The sequence below is a fragment of the Felis catus genome, chromosome B2, assembly GCF_018350175.1.
Source record: "Felis catus isolate Fca126 chromosome B2, F.catus_Fca126_mat1.0, whole genome shotgun sequence".
NCBI classification, from domain to species: Eukaryota; Metazoa; Chordata; class Mammalia; order Carnivora; family Felidae; genus Felis; species Felis catus.
Genome location: NC_058372.1, coordinates 108,830,667 through 108,857,394, shown reverse-complemented (window position 1 = coordinate 108,857,394; position 26,728 = coordinate 108,830,667). Strand labels below are relative to the sequence as shown.

General features: G+C 34.2%; 1 protein-coding gene across 8 annotated transcripts in view; it reads left to right on the top strand.

Moving 5' to 3' along the window:
• The window catches only part of TBC1D32 (TBC1 domain family member 32), a 204,315-nt gene that overhangs the window by 108,134 nt on the left and 69,453 nt on the right, over positions 1-26,728 (top strand). For 7 of the 8 annotated variants that reach the window (XM_045057969.1, XM_045057971.1, XM_045057970.1 and 4 more), the window contains 4 exons: positions 13,127-13,132; positions 20,350-20,472; positions 21,780-21,888; positions 22,582-22,675. In XM_045057969.1, the coding sequence (XP_044913904.1) occupies positions 13,127-13,132; positions 20,350-20,472; positions 21,780-21,888; positions 22,582-22,675 (332 nt within the window). The remainder of the gene's footprint in view (positions 1-13,126; positions 13,133-20,349; positions 20,473-21,779; positions 21,889-22,581; positions 22,676-26,728) is intronic. The other variant, XM_011282635.4, reaches the window with a different exon arrangement.

The window sequence follows — 26,728 nt, the reverse complement described above, 5'->3', positions numbered from 1 at the left end:
ATCACATTCTATGTAAATTTCTGAATTTTTATTTGCCAAGATCCTACAAATCTTATGTTTTAAATGACTAATATATGAGAAGGCTGCTCCTTTGATTAGCCCTCCTCCTTTCTTTGTTTCCACTTCTAGCCTATCCTTTTCTAATTTTGGTATCTGGGTGCAGACATGCGTTCACATGCTTCATCTTATAATGGAACACACTCAAAAAGAAATTTCCCTTGACCTCACATCTGTGAAGTCACTGTCCTGTTTCTCTTTCTCTCACCATATAGCAAGACATCTGTGTAAACTGTCCTCACTTGATTACCTCTCTTTACTCCTCAGCCCACTTAGATTTGACATTGACTCTGTAACTCTGTCAGAATTGCACATCTTTCTCAAGTTGCTTGTAGCTTCTATGCTGATGAATGTAATGGATTTTTCTCTTTTGAATTATAACTATCAGCGTTTGATATAGTGGACCATTTCTTTCTGTGTGTAAGTTCTCTTTGCTTCTGTGACACTCCTATGGCTGCTCTTTTTTCTCTTCTGCATTCTGTAAGCATCACTGAAATTTGCAATACTCAGGACTTTGTTGTGGGTGCACTTTTTTCTTCTTTGTTCTGCCCCGAGTTCATCTACTTATATACAGTATCCACCTACCTATGTCGGTAGGTGCCCCACAATTTATAGGCCTAGTCTAAACCATTATTTGGAGCTATCAGACTCAAATATACAACTCTTTTAACATCTCAATTCATACATTTCTCAGATGTTAGTAACTTAACATTTCTAAGACTGAACTCTTGGATCTCCTCCCACAAAAACAAACAAAACAAAATAAATCTCCTGTTTCCATCTCATTAAGTGGCCCACCCGTCTATTCAGTTGCTCACTCTTGAAAGTCATCTCTGTTTTCCTTTGCTTTTTCAAACAATGATTTATCTTTATTATAGAGAAATTAACTGATTCAGGAGACTAAATTATAATAAAGTGAAATTCTTCCTAACTCTGAAAGCAACATTATTTTTAAAAATTTTAATTCCAGTGGAGGTAACATATAGTATTATATTAGTTTCAGGTGTACAATATAGCGATTCAGCAATTCCATACATTACTCTGTTCATTCATACATTACTTTTAATCCTCCTGCAGCTATCTGAAAGTAGCATTGAGGAAAATTATTCTAGACATCTTTCTGTGCATGTACAGACAGAAGAATAGATATATGGAGATATCTTTTATAAAAATAGAATTATAATATAGTTTCCATTTTAAATTCTAACTGAATTTTATAGAAAAGAAAAACTAGCGAAACAGAAGAAATTGCTGAATTTCAAATAACTGATTTTTTCACTCCAGGGGTTGTTATTTCCCCAGAGATTCCTCTGAGGTTAAGGAGAAGAGATGATGTAAAACTTTTCAAGTGGTTTGAACATTATATTTCACTTTTAGACAGTATTGATTGACTCTCGCCTATGAACTAGGAGGACAGTAATGCTCTCATTGGCCTCCCACCTCCCCTGTCTCCACCTGTTAGGAGGATGTTCTTCTCCTGCCATTTTCGAACCTGCCTTTCTGAGTCAGCGACCTTATTTTCTTCTCTACCCAGTAGGGAGAGGAAACTAACCTAGGTTTCTTGGTGTAGTGACATGAGATATGCAGTACTTCTTTAATATGACTGCAGATTAATATTTATAATTAGTTAGTTTACTCTTCTCCACTTCATTTACTCAGTCAATATTTATTGAGTGCTTATTATGCTCTATGCTAGATGTAGGGGATGTAATGAGTAAATAAGATGTGGTGCTCATTCACTTTAACTTTACCACCTAATGAGGAATCAGATATTGAGATAATTAAGCAAAATGTGAGGTAATTAATGCAGAAAAGAAACACATCCTTATAAAGCTCCCCACCTTCCCATTTTAAATATCTGGCAGTTCCAGACTCCTTTATGTGGCTTTCAGGGAGCTCCATAATGTATCTATACCTTTCCTATGTACATTATTTTCCAACTTTCCTCATAATGCTGAGTCGGTTAGACTTGTTGTCTCCCTCAAGCCCAGTGTATTGGCTGTATACCTATTTTTCTGCGTCTTGAATATTGCTTTCACTTTTGTTGTCTTATAAAATTTTGACTCCTCCTTCAAGGCACAGCTTGCTTTATGAATCATTTCCTCTATGGCTTCCTATAGTACACTTTCATCTTGTCTTTTTTCTGCATGTTCTTTGCCTTTATGGTAATTCCCACAAATTTATTTCTCCCCCTGACTAAAACTTAAACTTCCTGAGGGAATATTTTCTTTGACTTTCATGTCCACCACATAGGTAGGTACTTTTTGGTTATTTCATGACATTTATTTGCTAAATCTGTTGGGGGGGCGTTATTTAAGAAAGCTGTACACTTATTGAAAATTTTGGGTGCAAATTATTTTCTTGAACATTGTTTTTTATGTACAATTAAGGCACCTTGGAGTTCTTATCATCTATAATTTATTTTTCCAGAGTTGAGGCTTAGTTGAGGTTATAATTGACATATATTAGTTTCAGGCTATAACATGCTTCATTATTTGTATGTGTTGTGAAATGATCACCACATAAGTCTAGTTAAAACTTATTGCCATACATAGTTATGGAATTATTTTTCTTGTGATTAGAACTTTCAAGATTTACTCTTAGCAACTTTTAAGTATGCGGTTCTGTATTAACTGTAATCACCATGCTATACATTACATCTCCATGACTTATTTTATAACTGAAAGTTTGTTTTTGACTCTCTTTATATATTTCCCCCCACTCCCTGCTCCCCACCTGTAGCAATTACCAGTTGGTTCTCTGTATTTGAGTTTGGTTGTTTTGGGATTCCACATGTAAGTGAGAACATACAGTATTTCTTTTCTCTGTTTGACTTATTTCACTTAGTATAATTCCCTCAAATTTCATCCATGTTGTTGCAGATGGTAAGATTTCATTTTCTTATGACTGAGTAATATTCTATTGCGTATATACTACATTTTCTTCAGCCATTTGTCCATTGGTAGACCTTTAGGTTGTTTGCATATCTTGGGTATTGTACATAATCCTGCAGTGAATATGGGGGTGCATAAATATAAAATTAGTATTTTTGATTTTAGATAAATACCCAGAAATGGAATTGTTAGATTATATGGTAGTTCTATTTTAAAATTCTCTAGGAACCTCCATACTGTTTTCCCAAGTAGCTGGACCAGTTTACATTCCCCCCAACAATTCAGCCATTCTGACAAGTGTCAGCCACTCTTAACCATCTTGACCTAGAGGAATGTTATGCTCATGCCTAAAATATTTTATTTTAATTATAAAAACTGTATCTCATGGAGAAAGAATTGTATCATTCAGTGTCAATAGTTTTCTTTATATGAAACCCCAAATTAAGTTTTAATTAGATGATAGAATTGCACATTTTTAACAACTAAATCTTATATAGTAATTCTTCATTAAGTATACACATTAAAATTTAATATGGTTAAAGAGATGTTAATATAGTTTTCCTAAAACTTATTCCTCCTTTATTTGAAACTCTAATGTGGCCTATTGTTAGTTTTCTTTAAAAAAAGCAAAAGAAAAAAATAACCAAACTGAGAAATCTGTATTTATAGAACAGACTTTAAAATTTATCACTTGCTGTTTGTTATTTTACATTTATCCACCGACAGTAAATTGTATACGCAGTACAACAGTTTTATGCATGATCATCTTCTATGACAAAAAAATCTGACCTATAAGATGACATGAAGACAAAAAAAAATAGTTTTAAGTTTAAAACCAGTGTGGTTATTTTAACAGACATAGACAAGTGTTAATAGTCTATCACAACAAATCACAAAATTATTTATTCCCCGTGACCCAGATGCTAACTAGCTTTAAATCTGATTGACATTACTAATAAGTAATTTTAGAATTATCTCTTGCAATCTTTACTTAATATCATAAATTAGAATGTAATATGACTACAAAATGATCCACATTTTGGATTTTGTATACACATGTACTTGCACACATACAGTATTTAGTTTTAGGTTTATTTGAAGAAAACTGATAATCTATTATAATTAAAGACCTCCGTAATGGATTCAAATTCTTATTTAATCAAGGAATTCCCATTTATAGAATAGAATATAGAATCTATAGAATAACTAGAAAATAATGAAAACAAAACCATACTTGTTAGTCTTCCTCTTAGAGATAATTACCACTAACCTCTCATGCCAATATTTTTCATTTTTTAGCTGGATATGTTTTTTGTAAATAGCTTTATTGTTTTAATACAATAGCCTTTTTTACTTAATTTTAAATTATTTCATACCTTTAAATGTTCATATATGCACAATTTTAAAAGATTGAATAATCTAATACATCAATGAGTTCCAATTTTCTCTGTTTAGACATGTAGGTTATTTTTTAAAAATTATACGTTTTTATAAGTATCTCTATGCCCATAATTATCTTTACAACAAATCCTTAAAAATAGACTTGCTATGTTAAAGAGTAGGCACATACTCGAATCCTCTGTATTTCTATCTTCCCTCTTTTCATGACTCCTTTTACTTTATCTCTCTGTGCCATTTTATATTCCACCCACTAGCGACACTTTTTCCTATCATTTACTTGTTCATTCAGAAAATATTTATTGAATTCCTACTGAGTGCTGCACTGCTATGAATGGTCTTTCTTGGGAATTCTGTAACTTTGTTCTCTTTTTATTTCTGGATTCCTTTTTGTCCTTTGTATTTGATGATTCTTTTTCCTCTTCCTCTAGTTACCTTTTCAGTTGGATTCTGTTCTAGTATGTCTTCAGTACTTTTACCTCTTTTTCTGTTCGGTGGCTTCAGCAATCCGTTCTGTACTGACTATAACCCTATATCTATGTATCAATCTCGAAGCTTTCCCTTCATGGTATATCCAATTTTATTGAACATTTGGCTCTGCATATCTGCAAGGTCAGCAAACTCGGTAAATCCAAAAACTATATTTTGAACTTTACAGAAGTCCAAACCAACCTCTAGCTTCAGGGGATCCCAGAGCATTTTCTGAAACAGATATGAATTTGGTACTCAGAGCGAGTGAATAGGATCTCTACAGCCTCAGCTTACCTAGTTTTAAACTAGGTAACTGACTGACTCTAACTCCCCCTTTCTCCTCTCCAGATATGGTTGTATACACATCAGAAACTTTAATCTCCAGATTTGGAGGTATGGTTGTGTGTATAATCCATGTCCCTTTCTTGGTTTTGGTCAACAGGCAGGGAGGGAATTAGGCATTGCATTTCTGCTAGCTAGTTTTTATGTGTTGATCAGAAGGAGATCTTTTGTGTTGGATTTTTGTACTTGACCAATGCATTTGATTACAGAGTTAATGACTAACTTATGGAATTTATCATGATGCATACATGCAAGTATTCAGAATGTTGGTAGAAATGAAATGTGTTGATTGAGTGTATTCAAGGAAGAAATAATAGGGAAAAAGTGGCAGGGTAGAGAGAAAAGGCTTATGACTTCAGGCATGAGGTAAACAAAGAACATGTTTCGAATTTCTTCAAGCAGAGATGGTAGCTAAGGCTAAACTTCACAGAACTATCTAGGTATGCTGGACAAGTGCTCACCTGCTCACATTTATGATATATTTGAAAGTAAATTACAAAGTATGTGGTAATTAAGAACAGAGAATTATTCGTGTGGTCAGATTTGATTTCGGTTATTAGCAGACACTTGGGGGATCTGCCGTATTCAAGATAAATTCCAAAACAAGTGAAGGGATTAGTCCCAAATTTCAGATATTGCTTTATTCCTTCAAATAGTTCAAATAAACATTCACATTAAAGAAACACCAATTTTTCATTTCCAGAAATGGACTGAAATTCAGAGATGGCTGGATTTTTAAAATAAATTTTTATATCCCATGCATTAGAGACACATTCTTCTAAACTTATAAATATTATAATGTTACTTTGGTATCATCTTGCTTCAAGTGCCACAATCTCTTTAAATTCTAAAAATCAGAAACAAAATTTTAAATTTTAAAAACTAAAATTTTTTTGTAACTTATTTTCCGTCTGCACCTAATCTTATCTGAAATTATGTGAGACTCTTTAGTCTTTATTTAGCCTGCCTAATTTGAGTATCAGTCTTTTGCTGAAAAAGTATTAATATGCTTGATTATGAAGTGTTATTCCAGATTCTTTGTATAACGTATTTTGTTGCTAAATCCATAAAAATTCTAGATTCTTGGCCCTAAGATTTATAGATAAGGAATTATAGACCTTTACATCATGAACTTGCAGTTTTCAAATCACATATGGGTAGGGGAAGGAGGTAGGGGTGAAGAGAAAGAGAAATATATATTGTGTGTGATATTTCAAAATACAGTTTTGCAGGGAAATAAAATGCCCATTTCTACACTAGTTTGGGAGGCTTCTTTGCATCTGAGATGAAACAGTGTATCTTCCTTGTTGATAGTTGGGCCTAAGATTCAGCTTCAGAGCTCTTAGCATCCTGGCTCACATAGGGTATAGTGGGCTATCCTCAGGTCAGGATTGACAAGGAACCTCACAGAAGGCTTACAGCAGGTTAGTGTGAGCTGATGCACATCATTCCTGACCACACTGATAACAGGAACAATCTGGCCAGAGAAGAGTCTTTTGATTATAACTAGGTTATGCTAGTTATATTTATTAGTGAAGATTCACAGATATATTGATGTCTCTTGGACAGCATCTATATTTGATGCATCTGTGTATAGTGTTGTAGTGATAAATTGGATGTCTGTAAATTATTTGGCTTAATAGAATCAAACATGTTAACATTTTTTTTTTTACCAATGCATAAAAAGCCCTTAGTATGCTTATATTTTATAATGTGTATAAAATATATAACTGTTATAAAACTTATAGGACCAATATAAAATTAATATTATCAATATGCATATAACAATACATTGTTATCTATTGAATGCAGTGACCAATTTTTTTTTTAGCTTTTTTAAGTTTATTTTGAGCGAGAAAATGAGAAATAGTACACACGTGCTAGCAGGGAAGAGGTAGAGAGGGAGGGAGGGAGGAAGAGAGGGAGAGAGAGAATATCCCAATATCTATACTGGCAGCACAGAGCCCAGTGTGGGGCTCAAACTCACAAACCATGAGATCATGACCTGAGCTGAAATCAAGAGTTGGACACTTAACTGACCAAGCCACCCATGCGCTCCAATTTGATTCTTAATGTTTAGCACAAAGTCTTGCAAATCTTAGGAGTCTGGTGACCTGGTTGATAATCCTTGCTCTGAAATTCTGAGTATACTTTGTATACTTTGATTTTTTTTCTCCCTCCCTTCAGAAGATTCTAGTTTTGAGGTCCATAATGCAAGCTTTCTATTGTTAAGCCTGAATCCTTTGCCCAGGACGAATTTTGTTTCAGGTTTTTATGTAAGCAAGCTAAACTCATTTGTGTTGTCAAATTGGCATTTAAGTCTTTTTTTCATAACTTCTGTACCCACAACATTTTTCTGTATGAAAAAATTAAATCATAGGGACTTTCATTACATTAGAGATAAAATTTGATAAGGTAAAAAGATCTGAAAAGAAATAATTTAGAGCTTAGAACACAAATGTATTTGTATTTGTTTTTGTTTTATCTATTTGAACAAAAGGAAAGGGCTGAGTAAAGGTCCAGATTTTGTGTGGCTTAAAGTTTACTTTACCCTTCCAGCACAGAATCTGTATTTATCTTCTTTGGCAAAGCAGCTAAAGAAGATATTTGTTCATGGTCTATGTGACATCTACCAAATATTTTTAATTTATTTTTATTAAAGTAATAAAGATATATTGTTTAAAAAGCCAAATAGGATGGGAAATCATTTAAGAATGAAGAGTAATCCTCTGCCCATTCTTCTCTACACCCAAGTCCCTGTCTTCAGAGGCTGCCACCTTCAATTCCTTGAATTGGTATTTTTGGTATTCACCTCCAGATATTTTTTTAAAAAAAATGTTTGTTTACTTATTTTGAGAGAGAATCCCAAGCAGGCTTTGTGGTGTCAGCGCGAGCCCAATGTGGAACTCGATCCCATGAACTGTGAGTCAAGAGTTGGACACTTAGCCAACTGAGCCACCCAGGTGTCCATCACCTCCAGATTTTTAAGTAACATATTTATAGTATGTTTTGATTTTTAAATTTTAGATTTTATCTTGTCATTAGAGATTTTAGAAGCTTAGGATTTAGATGTCCTCTGCTTTCCCTCTCCCTGCTATGTAGTTTTATCACAAACTTGATTAAGTCGCTATTAAAAGATGACATTTTTACATCTATATAAATATTTCTTTGTGAGCCAAGTAGTATACTATGACTATATTTCACTTTTCCTAGTATTTTATTTCTCCTGAAGTTAATAATTGCATGATTTCATTTGCTTCATTTTTTACATATCTACTAATATATCCCTAGACTATCATTAAAAAGATACTGCTGCCACTGCATAGCCGAGCAGTTAAGTAGGGCTCATTATGTCCTCAGTACTGATATTGGCTTCACATTTAAACACTTAATTTCATAACAACCCTGTGAAGTAGGGACCCTTGTCTCCTACAAATGACTCCACTGAGCTATAGAAAAGTGAAGCCATTTGCTTAAGGTGACACAGCTAGTAATTAGTGAAGCTGGTATTTGAACCCAGATAGTCTTGTTGCAGAGAATGTAATACCTGACCCATACATTGTACTGCTTTAAAACGTAAATGCCAAGATGCCTTAATATCATTCTTTCCAATTATGTTTTTATAGTCTCAAGGCTTTCATGTTCTCGAGGGCAGGAGCCATTTCCTATTCATAGTTGTGAAAACATATAATAAGCTAAAGTATACATACTTTACAGGTATAGATACAGGTAATATATTAGCTTTTTTCCTGTATCACATCTCTTTGTTTAATTTTGTCCTGGAGGATCTTTTGACCCTATGTGTCAGTCTTCTGGGATTTCCCTTCATCATTCTGGGAATTGCTTTTGTCTGTTTTCTGAGTTGGATCCTCTTTTACCTAGGATCAAATTTCTTATTTCTTGGTTTACTTCTTTCTGATGGAGGTGCTTTCTTAGTAAGAAATGATGGTTTGGAAGTTTTTCAAGACTTCTAAGCGATGGAAACTTTCATAATATAATGGGGAGTTACAAAACATAATATAACTTGGGGAGTTACTTTTTCTTTAATATAGAAGGAGATAAGGCTTTAGACACTGATTTATAAACTTATGGAACATACCTAATGGTTGTGCTGGATGGTCAGGGACTCAGAGAAAATTAAAAAAAAAAATTGAAGGATTGGTTTAAGAAGATTGGTAGAAGAGGTGTATAGATGGTCTTCTGAGATTATACCCAGAATGAGATAATATTTTTGACTCATGTTAATGACCTTGAAGGGGATCTCTCCTTCTGTAAAGGAGGAAAAATAATCCTTTTGTTGATAGGTCAGTCTCTTTCCTTGGCTACCCCAGTGCTTACTCAAATGGCCTATGAACCCAGTGGCCATGATGGCAGAGGCTAAGGATTATGTTCATCAAATGAGAATATTTATTTAACAAATAAAACATGGATTGACTCCAAAATTATAGGAGCCCTTGTGTAAATCTTATATTTCCCCTTGCCAGAAACTTGGTGTAGTATCTCATCAGCCAGTAAGACTTCGACCAACATTGAATCTGCTGGACTAAAGGCTCACGTGGTACATTTTCTTGATTTGGAGTATCCTGGGTTTTAGATCTTATTCTAGCCTTTAGGTCACACAAAGTTGGTAGTTAAGGGTTACTTGATAAGTAGTTCAGAGCAGCACATCCAGAGGTATTGCTTCCAGAATTCAAAAAGGCTAAAATTGTGCATAATGTTACTTTCTTGGTAGTGAATAGTATAAGATTTAGTAATACACATGTGATATCTTGACATTCTAGGCCACTGGTACTGAAACCTCCTTGAGATGGCAAACCTCTCAATTTATATAGATCTATCATTCTCTCCCACACTTATTTTCCACTAAAATATCTAGAGTACCAGCTACTTCTTCCCTCCGAGGCAGGTCTGTTTAACATTGTATCAGTAGAGTAGTTTTTCATGATAACCTGAGGAATGGTAGGACAATCAAAGGGATCTTGGACTAAGTTTTGATGAAATTATATAGTTGCATTACTACTGTCCATGTCAGTGAAAGCAGACTGCTTCTGGTGTTAACATTGGCCAAATCAGCATCAAATCATTTGTATAGGGTTTGTTAATTGGCTCTTGTAAAGAGACTTTATCTTGATGTCGTTTGTTACATATAAAGAACAAACACTAAGGCTTAGGGAAACACAAGAACATTAGGCAGATTGAGCAGTGCTTCCAATTTCTGATGTATATGGGAAGGTTGTTGCACAGGCTCACAGCCAGTGTTTAGTATTTCAGAGAGTTTTGATATCAACAATAAAAACATGGTTGGCTTTCCACTGTTATGAAAAGACTGGGAAAACCCTGAGACTCTCCATCAATATTTTTTTGTTTTTTTTTCCCCCCAAATACAGTGTATGAATTGTGGCCATTTTATTTGAGTAATGTATTTTAGAGATGTCTATTTCTTCACAGAAAATTTAATTCACTTGTTAGATCTTCTCTTGTGACAATATGATTTCTCTGGATTATTTGTCTAGAGATGATGCTTATGTGTGTAGCATTAAATGTCTAATAGAGATAGGGATTTAGCCTTCAGTAGCTGAGAAACCTGGATTATGGGATGTCAGGTTATTGGATGTCATCAAAACCTGGCTCAAATGAGGCAATAGAGTTGGCTCACTATCACCACAGGCATCCAAATGCTTTCAGAGTTAAAGGTGCCTGGATCCCTCCCCACTTCAGTCATTTGTCATGCCTCCAAAAGCTTTGCTGTGGACAAACTCTTTTGTATCTTCACCACCTTCAAATAGCAGCCCCATATCCCCTAGGGTGCTAGACTGTTTGGGCTCATGGGAGCCATAAGACTATAATAGCATGGGTAAAATTGTTTAGCATTGCATGAAATCAGGGTTGAAAGAATAGCTAAGATCTTTGACTACTGTCTGTCTTATGATGTACGGGAAGTTATTTCAATAAAAATAACCTAAAAATGCCTAACCTAAGAAGGGTTGGGTCTGGGGTAGGTAGAGTCAATCTACTTCTCACTGTATGCTGAGAGAGATGGATGTGTATATAAATACACACACTGTTCTGAAATTTGCCTGTATAACTTACTGTTGATATTTTTACATAAACCTACTTTAAATTATTTAAATATTTTTTCTCTGTTCATAAAAAAACTGAAAATATACCACTAAATTTTTATCCAGTTTACCTATAAATTTGAATTTACCTTGGCTAATTGTTGACTTTCTTCGGAATACTTCTGGATATAACCAGCTTGTTTTATATGTGGAATAAACAGATTATTTTTTTATAACTCAGGAAATTGGGGTTGGGGCCAACAAAAAATTAAACTTGACAGTTTGTTGTTTATAAACCTCATATTTACATCTTGAGACATGTTTTTATGGTCATTTTTGTAGGTTAGTGGATATAAAATAATTTGTACACTTCTATTCACTTTGTAAACCTACCCTTAATATGAAGATTAGGCTAAAAAAAAGAAGTCTTAGGCTTTTCTTCCCACGTTTAGTCTGACTGCTAGTTCATATACATATGCTGGTATAATTAATAAGCCATTAAGATCTGTTTATTAGATGATTACATAATTGAGTAGTAAATGGTATTAGTTGCTATTGAGTCTTACAACAATCTTTGTGCATAATTATTAGAGTTTGCATTTCTTATTAGTGTTCTGGATTTGTTTATTTGTTCCATACATGTTTATACTTCTTATGGATGTAATGACTTTTCTCATTACCCACCTAGCATAACACTTAAAATTTTTACAAAATATTAAAATATAAATATTGCATAAAATATAAACCTATAACTTAACAAATTATTGTAAAATAAATATCCACATAATTCCCATTGAGTAAACAAAGAGAAGTTATTAGCACTATTCATTTAGTTTGATGCTGAGTCCCTCCATTCCCCCTAATGGTAACCAATATTCTGACTTTTATAGCTAAATTTACTTTGTTGGTTTACTTTATATTTTTTTCTACATAAGCAAGTATTCCTAAACAATATATTTTAATTTTGCTGCTTTTGGAACTTTATATTAATGGTAGCATAAACTGTATATTCTATCATGTCTGACCTTTTCTGTGTAGCATTGTTTCTAAGATTAATGTTGCATGTATTTCAGTTAATTTATTTTCATTGCTGCATAATCCATTGTATGAATATATTGTGTTTTGTTTATATATTATGCTATTGGTGGACATTTGGGTTATTTCCAGTTTTCCACTTTGGGCTATTATAAACAACTCTATTACACGTGAAATGTCAGCCACATATTTATTTGTATACATGCATGCATAATTTTTCATTGTTTTGCAAAACAGGTATCTCGATATGTAAAGGTCTGTTTCTGAATTTGTGATTCTGTTCAATTGGATTTTTGTTCATCTTGTACAAGTATCACAGTGTTTTAATTAGTATAGCTTTGTAATAAATTACAATAACTGATAGAGCAATTCTGTCCACTTTATTCTTTTTCAAAAAATATCTTGGCTACTTTTAGTTTTATTTTCTTTCTTTTTATAGTCAGTCTGTCACACAAAGCAGCTCATTGTGACTTTAATTATCATTGGAGTGAATCTATAGATCAATAATTAGTTAATTGACATCTTTATAATATTGAGTTTTCCAGTCTGTCAACATGGTATATATCTCTATTTAGTTTAAGTGTTCTTTAATTAGTCTCATTAAAATGTATTCTTTCCAAAGAGGTCTTCTATATCTTTTGTGAATTTAATATCTGTAGCCTAATGTTATGTTCCCCAGTATGTACTATAGTATGTGACAGTATCAGTCTGTGGTAAAGAACATGGACTCTGGAACACATTGCCAGAGTGATCTTAGGCAAGACTTTTAACCTCTCTGTGCTTTTGTTTCCTCATATGTGGAATGGAGTCAGTGATAAACTTCCTCACAGAGTTGTGAGACTAAATATGTTATACCTCTCCCAAATTTAGAAGATGGTAAGCATCTGATAAAGAGTCTATTAGATTTAATGTATTTACAAATTATTCATTCATTTCATAATTCTGTTAAAAAAATTTTAGGTTATTAGTGGAAGCGTTTTGTTGAACTCTTACAAAAAGCTTAAATTTTTATTAAATTATTGCATAATTTACATTTAAACTAACTTCATAACTGAATTGAATACACATCTGTATAATATTTAATTTGTAATCTAGATAGGTACTGTGTCTAAAATTGTTCACGTTCTTTAGCTCTCTGCATATATGGGTCCTGTGCATTTCTTATTGGTATCTTTTATGTTCTACTTTTTTTTTTTTTGGCTATTGTTAACACAATTTTCTTTTCCATGGTAATGTTTTAATTGGTTATTACTGGTAAGTTATATGTAAATTATTTTTAGTTTTTTTGTTACTGGTCACCCTACATAATTCTCGTATTCATATATCTCATATATTTACACACATACACACATAATTTTTTCCTCTTGTTTTTATTTTTTTGTTGTTTTTTTGGTTTTTGGGTTTTTTTTTGTTTGTTTGTTTTTTGAGAGGGAAAGAGTGGAGTGAGCAAGAGGCAGAGAGAGAGAATCTCAGGAGGGGCAGAAAGAGAGAGTCCTCTTGTTTCTAGTTGTTTTTGATATATCATCCAAATGGTACATCATACTTTTAGTTGGTTAGATATAAATCTTGGAGTTTTTTTCTATTTGTCTATAATGTATTACCACAAACTCTGTGGCTTGAAACAACACACATTCATTATCCCAGTTTCTGTCTAGGTACTAGGATACCTAGCTGGGTCCTCTGTCCACAGTCTCATAATCAAGGTGTCAGCTGGGTCTGTGTCTCATGTGAGCTCAATTAGGGAAGGTTCTGTTTCCAAACTCACACAGATTGTCGGTGGAATTTAGTTTCTCTTGGTCTTAGGACTGAGGACCTTGTTTTCTTGCTGCCTAGAGGCTTCTGCAGGTTGTCCTTCAAAGGCTGTCTTCAACTCCTGGAGGCTACATGGTGGTACGTGGTTTTCCCCAGCATGGCTGCTTGCTTCTTCAAAGCCAGCTGAGGAGAGAGACTCCAACAAGAAAGGAATAGAGTCCTATGTAATATAATCATATAATCACATCTGTTCTCTCACCTTTAACACTCTCTGATTAGAGGCCAGTCATTGGTCCTGCCTACATTCAAGGGGATCACTCCAGGGCATGAGTACCAGGAAGGTGGGGATCTTGGAGACCACTCCAAGAGTCTGTTCATCCCAGAGCTATTCTTCTGATCAATAGATTCTTTACTGACAAAACCCTGTTTTAAGCCACTATCTTATCTAAATTATTGCTGTAGTTTTTTTTAAAACTGGTATATCTGTGTCACTGCCTAATTTCAGCCTATTTTGTATACAAACAGAGTGATCCCATTAAAACACAAATCAGATCTTGTCAATTCTTTACTCACAGGGTTTCTTTCTCTTATCAGGATGAAACCTTACTACACTGTTCTCAAAAGAAAAATTTGGAGCTCTTAACAATGGTCTTGCAGAGTCCTATATGATCTGGATGCCTAGTATTTATTAATTTGACCTCATCTCCTTATACTTCTCTCTTGTTTATTCCACTTCAGCTATATTGACCACCTCATTCTTGAACCATGCCAGACATGCGCTCACCTTAGGTCGTTTGCTCAAGCTGTACGTTTTGCCTGGAACCTTCTTCCTCCAGATAGCTCCATGGCTTGCTTTCTCATTTCTTACAGGTCTTTACTGAAGTGTTTCACCTTCTTGGTGAGGTCTTTCCTAACCACCTTGTTTAAAATCGCGTGTAGTTATCCATCCCTATCACCCGCTTATTAAATCTCTTTGTTCACTTACCTGCTTTAGTTATATCCGTGCTGTGTTTTGTTTAACTTTTTATTTTGTGTTTTGTCTTCCCCTCATGTAACATTTTGCTTTCCATAAGGACTGGGAGTTTTGTGCACTTGTATTCAGTGATGTATCCTGGGCACTTCAAATAACAAGTTGGCACTTAGGTATTCAACCACTGTTTCTTAAAATTAAGTAAATTGAATTTTATGTCATGGAGGAGTGGTTTCCAAATAAACAGTTTTATTGTCTTCTTTCAGATGGTTTTATCATTTTTTTTTTTTTACATTTGGCTTAAACTCCTAGAACAATGTTAAATAATATTAGGCAATTTTGCCTTCCTCATGACCTTAATGGGAATGCATTTCCTGTTTATGCTTTTAGCTCTTGCACTGAGATAAATCTGTTTTTTAAATCAAATTAAAGAAGTAACCTTTCTTTAATTTACTTAGAATTTTTTGGAGGGCAGGGAATAGAGAGTGGATGTTGAATCTTAAGTGGCTTTTAAGCATCTGGTTATATGGTTCTTTTCTATTACATATTGATGTTATGAATTACATCAGGAGATGTTTTAATATTAAACTGTCCTTTTCTTCCTGGAATGAACTGTACTTGGTCATAGTATGCTATTGTTTTAATTTATTGCTGGGCCAAATTTGCTAAGCTTTACATTATTGCTAGTACTTGTAAGACCTTAAAAAGGATACATCACTTGTTAAAGTTTCTATTTACTCATTCTGTACTGAGGAGAATTCTGTCTGGTGTGTATTTGCTTTCAGAGTTGCTCTGGTTCACCATGGATCATCTCGTTGTACATCCAGATCCTATGGACCCCTTCTTTCAAACATAAACCAGAGGACATTGAGGGTCAGTTTCATTTCCTGTTCACTGATTAGTAGCTGAAAGAAAGCGTAAAGGTCTCTGTGTCGCCCTCCACCTTCATAACTTAAAGCCTTATAACTTAGTTGATCCTTCCAATTTTTTAACAAAATATATAGAGATATCCTTGATGTCTTTCTTCTGCTCCACATATTCAGTCCATCAGGAAATTCTCTCTTCTCTTGATGTAATTATAAATTCCTTTACATAATTGAGTCTGTATCTGGATTTTCTTTTTTTTAATTCACATGTCATTACTGCACTTTTAAAATTTCTACAGCTTTGTAATGTGTTCTGATGTTAGACCTCTTCCTAGTGTTATTCCATTGTTCTGCTGGCATTGAATGTTGCTGTGGAAAGTCTGAGACCAGTTTGACTCTCTACACAACACCCGGCCTCACACCCACACGCCTTCTTACAGTGATTTGATCTTTTTTCCTGGATACCCCAATGGTTCTTTCTCTATAAATCTAATAGCTTTCCTAGGCTCTGTCACCCTGTTGACTTCTCTGGTTCAGTTTACCCCGGGACATGTTTTATACTTATATTCTTAGATTCATGGCTTCTTTTGTCTCAGAAAGAATCTCTTGACTAATATCTTTAAAGATGTTCTGCCAGGTTCTCTTTTCTTATCAAGAAATCGATCATTTAAACTCTTTATTTCTATTATATTTTCCACACTCTTAAGTCTTCCTGTGTGTGTTTCTTCTGTTTCCAATTGTGCTTTAATTTTTATAACAGTTTTATTCTTTTTCTTTTCTCAGCTTTGCTAGTTTGTATTTTAAATTCTGTGGGGTTTTTTGTTTTGTTTTGTTCTTTTTGTTTTTTGTTTGTTTTGCTGTTTCTTTCCTGTGCTTGTACAGCTCTACTTTGTGCACAGAGTTTATTGGAGACCATTGCTTTTATTAAACTTTTTTTATATTAAGAGGTGATTGACCTATAACACTTTAAAATTGAGATATAACTGACATTATATAAGTTGTACAATGTATTCTGATACATTTATACAACTTAATTCATGGAAAATCATTTGGTCATAGTTTTCAAGTCTTTAATGCCTAGAAGCTTAAATGCCTGTGTGTGTGTGTGTGTGTGTGTGTGTGTGTGTGTGTGTGTATTTGTATGTGTCATCTGTTCATCCTGTTATTTTCCTCTTCTTTCTTGAAGCATCTTTGTGTATATCTTATGGTATTTCTTTTTGGAGAGATGTGAATTATTTCATTATCAGCTGTTTGTAGGAGGCTCATGTTGATGAGAAAGCAGGGTCATGTTTCTAGTTAGCTAGGCCTAAGTTTTGGGTGTGTGTGTTTGTCCCTTTTTGTGTTGTCCCCACCCATCTTAATATGCAGGTAGTTAGTTTTGTTATTAATAATTATCACTATAACCAATAATTAATCATTGATTTGTCTGACTCCTTGTTCTACCTTCCTCCTTCTAAGAAACATAATAGGACCAGGGATACTCCTGCTGCTTGTTGCTGTCTTGTGTATTCCTTTTCCACTGTTGCAAACAGAGGATAAGGTTTTTCCTCTATGTTATATGCCTCAATTATGAGAAATTTGTTTTTACTCAGGAATTCTTTTGTTTGTGTGTGGGAGGGGGATTACTTTGCTGTGTTTTTCATGTCATGGTCAGCCATGACTTTTTTTTCTCAGTTTCTTTCTCTCCCTTAGCAGTATTTGTTCAATTTTGGCTGCCCTTGACTGTCCTTCAAATTATTTTGTGGCTAAAATTTTGATGTTAAGTTCTTTTCTCCCCCCCCCCCTTAATCCTTGAAGTTATTTCTAGGATGAGACAGGGGAAATGCCAATTAACACTATAATCTTCAAGTAGAACTCTGAAAAGGCTTTTGTTTTGGTTTCATTGCATTTTATCAAGCAAAAAATGTTTTTACTTTTATAAACTAAACATGGACCATTTCTCTAAATGGCATTCAAATGCTTTTCTGTTGTTATTCAAGTGATACCAGTGTATACAATGCTTTGTGCCTCTCCTTTTTCACTTAACATACCTTGGGGACAGTTCTTTAGCTAAACATATATAGCAGCTCTGTTCTAATACCTGCATAGTATATCACCATAAAATCTATTCCAAACATTTAAACTTCATGTTTTTAATGAACACTTAAAATTTCTTATTTGCACTTATGACCACAACTCTGAAGTAAATGTTCTTAGGAGTATGGTTTTATGCTTATGTTTGAAAATATCTCCAAGATAAATCAAGAAATGTGTAATTAGAAGGTTTCTTCTTGGGTGACCTCAAATGCCACCTTTCAGAGAAATTGTCCCTAACCACTCAATTACCATAGCCACCTGGTATTGTCTTCACATTATCCTTTTTATATACTTTTTTATCATAGAATTTTTAAAACTATAGAAAGCAGAATGAGCAATAGTATAATGAGAGTTCCGTGTACCCATTACTCATCTTTACCAATTATCAGTTATTTTCCAATCTGGTTTTATTTCTCTCCCATTCCCATACATATTTTTTTCTTCAGGATCGTATTTTTTTTTAAATGTCTGTTTATTTTTGAGACAGAACACAAGCATTTTAGGAGCAGAGAGAGAGAGGGAGACACAGAATCCGAAGCAGGCTCCAGGCTTTGAGCTGTCAGCACAGAGCCTGATGTGAGGCTGGAACCCACGAACTGTGAGATCATACCTGAGCGGAAGTTGGTCACTTAACCGACTGAGCCAACCAGGCGCCCCTTTCTTCAGTACTTAAATTTTTTTTTTAATGTGTATATGTTTTTAAGAGACAGAGGGGTGTTGCATCCACACGAGTCCTGAAACATAATGCTACGGGCACCAGTGACAGTCGCAACAAAGTTTATTACAATGAGAGGCAAGGCCGACCGATCGGGACCAACACTCTTGATAAGAGTGTGGCCCCGAACAGCCGGGGTACAGAGTTTTTAAAGCCGATCACATCGTTTTATCATTATCTGGGAACAGAACAGAGAAACAGTTCCCCAATGAGTTAGAAACAGTTATCAAACGAGGTGATTATTTTAGACTTTCTGCCGCTAAGTTGCAACCAGTGGATCTCCTTGACCTTGTCTCTCATGCTCTTTTTTTGAGCTTTTGTTTCCTTCATTGGTAAAGCCTGATTCACAAGAGTATGAACTATGATTTACAAGAGTAAAAGCAAGGCTGTTATCTTTTGACCTTCAGTGTCAGAACAAAGTTGTTATCTTTCAAGCTAAGCGTTAGCCCTACACTACAATTTAACCCTTACAGGGGGACACAGAACAAACGGGAGAGGGGCAGAAAGAGAGGGAGACACAGAATCTGAAGTAGGCTCCAGACTCTGAACTGTCAACACAGAGCACTATGCAGGGCTGGAACCCACAAACCATGAGATCATGACCTGAGCCAAAGGCAGATGCTTAACTGACTGGACTGAACCACCCAGGTGCCCCTTTTCTTAAAGTACTTTAAAGCAAATTCCAGATATGCCATTTTACCTATGAACAATTCATTATGTATCTCTAACATATAAAGTCTGTTTATATATTTAAAAAAAGCATTACTACTTTGTCACTGTTACATCTAACAAAATCAGCACCATTTCCCTGATCTCATCTAGTACCTAACCCATATTTTCCCACGAGACTACAAATGCACTTTATAGTTTTTGTCTGAATCACAATCAGAACAGTCTTCACATTTGCTTGATATTTTGCTTTTAATTTTTAAGTTACCTTATCCCTTTTTTATATCCTTTTTTTCTGAAGAAATAATATATAATAATGTGTGGGATTCTCTAAATTCTGGATTTGGTTGCTGTTTCCTTCTTGTGGTCATCTTTTAACATTTCTCTGATTTTTATATTTCCTGTAAACTGACAGTGTAATAATTGTTGGTTAGTTTCAGGTTCATTCAGTTTTCTCAGCAAGAATATTTCATAGATTGTGCAGTGTATGTCCTCTTGTGTCACAGTAGGAGCCACATGATTTCCACTTTAGCAGTGTTGAGAGACAAGTGGAAATCATTTGTATTTAGAGATAGATCAGTATGATATGGTGTTCTCAGCTTTATCTGAGAATTACAAAATTAGCCATTGACACTTCACCCTAATGAACATTTCCTGGTAGCAAAATGATTATGTCATTCCTTATGTAATGAGTTGCTGAATAAAAAGTGGTGACAATTTGTAGTTTTTATGGATTTACTAATGTTCTCTATCTACTTTTTTAATTAGTAGTTGAAAACTTACTATTCCTAGATTTAGATAATTTTAAAAAACTAGAATAGAAATTGTCTATGGTCTTTAAATAATATTTCCAATGAGAAAAACTTTTGTAGTCGATTACTAATCAAAATGATTACAAATGTTTTTGAAGTAACTATGTGATCTTTCTTACAAAATTTGTATTCCCATGTGTAGATGTTACTTTGAGATACCTACCAAGAAAGTAGTTTCTAAACTTATAAGATCTATTTTATAAAATCTGCTTTTATTGTTCCTTTTTATATAGGTTATTAGGTGTGGTATGCTGTGATCTAGACACTCTTCTCCTATTGGAGGCTCAGTATCAAGTATCTGAAGTGTTACTGAATGCTCAAGAAGAAAATATCTTAGAGAACTCTGAAAGCCACAGGTAAAAACAAACAACACCCCCTGCTCAAGCCCTGTTAAGACATATTAACAATAGTTTTCTTTACAGATTCTCTGTTAAGATGTAATTTTGTGTATATAGTTTAATGTTTTTCCACTGTCTGAATTCAATAGATTTAAATAAGAGTAAAAAGCAATTAAAACAGAAACATCACCATTAGAATGATAGTGATAGATGTTCGTGGGGAAGTCTTGAATAGTACTGCTTTCTAAGTTGTTGTTTAGTTTAGGTTTTTTGTTTTTGTTTTTTTTTAAGACTAACTTTATTAATGGTTCAATGAAGTTGTATCACCTTTAAATTCAGTGTGCATGTGTAAGATGACCCAATACACACTATGTTTGATTTCATGTCCTTTGTAGAGTTACTCTTTACTCCATTCTCTGAATTATGTTAGTTCATAGTCATAAATTCTGGTTATTGCAAAGTGAGGTTATGGTAATATTTTGATGATCTTTTTCTATTATATTTGTCATTACCTCAATTTGGCTGACATTTATTGAATACATATTCAATAGCTGGTATTGTTTTCTGTTTATTTATTGATTTATTTATTTAAATTTATTTTGAGAGAGAAAGAGTGTGAGAGAGAATGCAGGAGGGATGGAGAGAGAAGGTGAGAGTGAGAATCCCAAGAAGGCTCCGCACTGTCAGCAGTGCCCAATGTGGGGCTCAAACTCACGAACTATGAGATCATGACCTGAACCAAGACCCAGAGACGACCACTTAGCTGACTGAGCCGCCCAGGTGCCCCTCATGTCTGTGATTTAAAAAAAAAAAATGTGCTTCCATTCTAGCTGGGTTTTGGAAAATTATAGAAGACCAGGCACATTACTGGATTCTCTAGATTTGGTAGAAAAGGATGATATTAACAGCTGCAGGAAGTGTGGAATATGCTCAAAAGCAACATTGAGATTTTGAGTTTAAGGCACTGGGTTCTAGTAAGGGAACCCTAATTAAAATGTGATAGAATCATGGAAATAATGTAGACCTTAATTCCATTTCTTTAAATGCAGTAACATTTGACAAGAAAATATTTTATTAATAACATTTATTTTATTGTATCAGTTATATCTCCACCAATTCTTTGCTTTATGACAAAGCTATAAGATAAAGTGAATTTAAGCTCTTTTTAAGCACTAATTGTTAATAATCCATTTTCCAGACATTTCTATAGAAAATTTTCTTTTTACATTCCACTGATTTGATATTAGAATTAAATCATATTTGATTAAGAAAACGAAATTGGTAAAAAAAAAAACAGAAAACAAAATTGTTATTTTTTTTTTCAGGGATTTTATAATTGATGGCTTATCTGTAGAGAGAAATCATGTTCTTGTTAGAATAAATTTGATTGGTGGGCCTATGGAACGAATTCTGCCACCAAGGGTACTACAGAAGGTGAGTGGGATAAAGAGGAATTTTGATTACTAGAAAAACTTTAGGATACAAATAAACACTTTGAAATGAAACCAATATTCTTGACAAGGGGTGGTCATTAGAGCTAGTTTGTGTTGTTTCATTAAAAGTTGTCATTTTCCTGTGTCTATGACATTATATTCAATGTCTTTTTCATGATACCTAATTTTTATTAGATGAATATGTGTTTGGTACTTAATTAGCAATATTTAGTACCTCTCCTTCCATCAGTATTCATAGACTTTGGCTTTCTCTTGAAGGTTTTGTTTGTTTAAGTACGTTTTTGTCAATCTGGGAAAAAGAGAGAGAAATGATTGACAACACAAGATAGAGTTTTGTTTTTTGTGTTTGTTTCCGATTTCAGTATAGGAAATACAGGTTTCTTTTGAAGACTGTAATTTTCCTTTCATGGAAAAAAATATACCAAAGCCATCATTATCGGTCCTGGTTGCTAGAACAAGTTACCATATGTTTGTCTTTAGTGCTTGTGTAAATGTCATTTCTGCTACATTTAATTTTAGTTAATATCCTTTAGAGAATAGAGTTGTAATTAGCAAACACCTTTTGATTAGTTAGGCTACAACTCTAGTATATATGAAACAAAAGCCAGTTTCAAAAAGCCTTAAGCTTCAGTATTTAATATTACTTCCTAAAGTTATCTGTCTTTTTGTTTAGGGTGATGATCCGTATCCTTGGCCAATGTTTTCATCATATCCTTTACCAAACTGCTACCTGTCAGAAGTTACAAAAAATGCTGATCTAAAACAAGGTACAATGTTTACAATCTAATATCACATTATTTTAGTGCTTTTGTGGTTATAATTTAAAAAAAGATAAAGTATTATTATAGGAGATTAATAACTGCTTTTCATTCAGCTTGTATATATGGATCCACTTATGCCTATTTCTTTGTAAATTTCTTACTAAATTATCAGTATGATACTGAATAATTCTTAACAGAATGTTTTTTTAATTAAAAAAAGAGAATTATGGTTTTTGATAAATTCTAGATACATAGAACTTTATTTAGCACAGCAATATTTTTTGGTATCTGTGTGCCATACATAAGTTCTGTGTCGTCAAGACTTGAAATATAAATATAATATAAATTATATAAATTTAATAAAAGTTCAAGTATTTATCTTAGAGGAATTCATGAATTTTTAGAGAATACATTCAAGTAATTAGATAATTGTGTGGTATATACTGTGATAGGAACTAAATAGACAAATGTGTAGCCTACTAGGATAACATAAATGCCAAATACCCTTCCAAAGAAAATTAGTGTTTAAAGCAAGATGTGAAATAGGTGTTTAGGAGGTAAAACAAGAAGTAGTTTAAAGGATGTGTGAGATTTGGCAAGAGAGGCCGGAGGACAACTGGTAAGCCAAATTCAACCATAAGGTCAGTGTAGCTCAAGAGCTTATGGGGAGAGCAATGAAAATTCAGTTTTAGACTAGAGAATTCTAAGATGAGATATGAATATATATGATTAAACAATTAATTTGCAATGTTAAAGTTTATATCAGTGCTATCACCTTTAATACCATTAGAGTTGCATTGGAAAAAAATAGCATTATATATGATTAACATAAGATTTTATGGAGTGATTGTTGAAAAAACGTTTCTGTGTGAGACTTCATTTGCCTTTTATTTTTCTCTGCATTTACTTGCTTTAAAACAATTAATAGAAGCCATCAATTGATATGCATTGTTTTGTCTCTATCCAGTGTTGGAGATATACATTATATATCTCACAATTGGGTAGAGACAAAAATTTGTGTGTGTGTGTGTGTTTTCTATCTACTGGGAAGTTAGGGAAAGAGAAAGAACACGAGGGAGCTTTTTAAAGTTTTTAGTATTTGTCTTTATAATGCACTTTCAAAATTCCGCCTTTGTTTTCCTCTTTTTTGTGCTACATCATCTACTGCTTTCAGAGATGTGTGAGTGATGTAAGTTATTTTTCAAGAAGAAACTCTTGAGAGAGTACCATTTTTGAACACTTTTCCCACTTTTTGAGTCCCATCTTTCAGTGAACCCAAACCTTTCTCAGTCTGTTACTCTCATGCTTTCCTATTGTACTTTCAGTCTTTTCCATCACTTATTTGCCCCCTCATTTCTGTAATCTACATGATCCATTCTTGGTGCCTCAACCCTTTTCCTGATTTTTTTCCTTGTTATGATAAAGCATTGTTATCTTTGCTAAGTTTCACTTAGAAACAAATATTAATTTTTGGAGCAACAAATTCAGTCATTATCAGTTTATTATGTGACTGTCATGTTTGATAATTTGGTTCTTCAAAATAGTTTGATTTAAAAAATATGCCTTATGGGGCACCTAGGTGGCTCAGTTGGTTGGGCATCAAACTCTTGGTTTCAGCTCAGGTCATGATCTCATGGTTCATGGGTTCGAGCCTGGTGTTAGGCTCTGGGCTGACAGCACAGAGCTGCTTGGGATTCTGTCCCTCTCTCTCTCCTGCATGTGCATGTTCTCCATCTCTCTCTCAAAATAAGTAAACTTAAAAAAAAATAAAACCTAAATAAAATGTGCCTTATCTTTTTAAACAGAATGAGGCAGACAGAAATTTTAAAAAAAAAAAAAAGATTAAATGGACACTTCCCTGAAAAGATATATCATCAATTCCTAGGAATTGGTGCTCAGAGGAATAAAATTTTACTCCCTGCTCTTCTTTTGTGAGTGATTTAGAAAAGGGAGTCATGACAGAATCTGTGTCTAGCCCAGAAGATAACTGCAGATGGTTATTAACCTTAAGTGGGCCCATCATACTTCCAGGCAGTCATACACTGTGTCCCCAGGTCTATACTCTCCTGGATGACCATTTTAAAATCTCTCTCATCAAACCTTCCTCACCTCATCCTCATCCATCCTGTCAGATGATAATTTTGTTTTTAAGGTTACTGAGGAAATAGAAATAGAAAAAAGCTTCCATGTGCTCCTGATATACACCAACTCACTTAGCTGCATCTATATCAGTTTAGGTTTTCCATTACTATGAATAAACTGCCAGTTTGCTTATTACAAAGTATGTCTTCCCCATGTATTGCACTACATTCCATCCTCTTCTCAAAGATACTGTTTCTAACAGGTCTCCCTTTTCCTTTATTGCTGTTGTTTTGGGTGTTGGGATGGCTCTCCAATGTAGATTTTTCATGAGCCAACAAGCATGCTGTTAATTCTGCCATATTTAAAGTATCTTTTTTTGAATGCACTTTTCCATTTCTTTTTACTGCAGATTTCTTTGAAGGAGTTGTCTAATCTTGTTACTCCATTAACTCTTTTCATTCTCTCTTGAACCCACTTGAACTCACAAAGCTAACCAGGCTTTAACCCCTACCATTCCACCATGATTAAATCTACTGCATAGATCAGTCTGCATCCTGCTAGACCTAGCATTATTACTCAACATATTCGCTCCCTCCCTTTCTTTTGAAACTCTTTCTTTACTTGGCTTCTAGAAAATACCTGATTGGATTTTCCTCCCATGTTTCTGGCAAATTCTTTTGTCTCTCTCTCTCTCTCTCTCTCTCTCTCTCTCTCTCTCTCTCTTTTTTTTTCCCATCTTTCACGTCTCTCTAACCTCTAAATTTAGGAGTGCCCCAGGGCTCAGTTCTTACTTGCCTATTTTTCTAGCTATACTTACTCTTGGTAAGATCTCATCTCATGAATAAAATACTGTCCAGTATGCTGATGGCTATCAGATTTATATCTTTAACCCCTATCTCTGCCCTGTGAACTCTGCATTCATATGTAACTGCCTACTAGACACCTCTGCTGGGAAGGTTATAATCACATCAAACCTAACAAGTCTGAGATAAACTTCTGATACTCCCTCAAAGTCTGTTCCTTTGGTTTTCTTACTCATTTCAGAAATGGCAACTTTGTGCTTCTAATTCCGTAGGCAGTAAACCTGAAGGCATTCTTTGACTTCTTTTTGTCTTCATACCCACATCTAATCTGTCAGCAAATGCTCTTGACTCTGGGTATCTGAAATCACTTTCACTCATGCACTACAACCCTCATTTCTCACCCGTCGTATTGCGGTAACCAGCTAAGTATTCAATGTGTTCTCAATACAGTGGCCAGAATACTGCTATTGAAATGTGGATTGCATTACATTACTCCTCTAATTGAAACCCTGTCAGTGCTCTGTTTTAGTGTTGTACCATTTTAAATCTCTTCACTTAATTCTGTATTTCCCTACCATAATGGACAACAGCTTCTATGGTCTTTCTGTTTATCCCTAAGACACAAGTGTTTGACTAAGACATTATTCATTATTAATGGCAATAACTAATACCTCCTCCTAGTAATAGTGATCCTGGTTTTTGTTAAGCAGGAGCAAATGATGTAGGCACCAGTGGATAGCCTAAGATATACATCACAGGGATATCTCTGTGAACTCAATGAGAAAAATGGAGCCAAGTGCATTTCTGACAGGTATAAAGCTAAATTGAAAGTAATGTTTCTGGTCAAATACAGTTCAACAAATTAAACATTGTACAATTTTAAATATGTTTAAGCTTATAATACTTCAAGACAGCTATTTTGAAGGCAAGAGTTCTTACACTTCCCATTTTGCTTTTTTGATTTGAAAGTAATGATTTATTTATTCTGATAGGTGTTGTTTTAGTTGTCATTAATACTGCAAAATTTTGGGATAGCATTTCATTGTTGTGGGGGAAAAATCACTTTGGTTGTGTGCACATGGTGACATCCTCTCATTTGTCTCCCAGCTTCTAGATTTATCCTCCTTGCTACAGTTAGCATCTCCTCATCTGTTAAATTGCTTCTTGTTAGCTC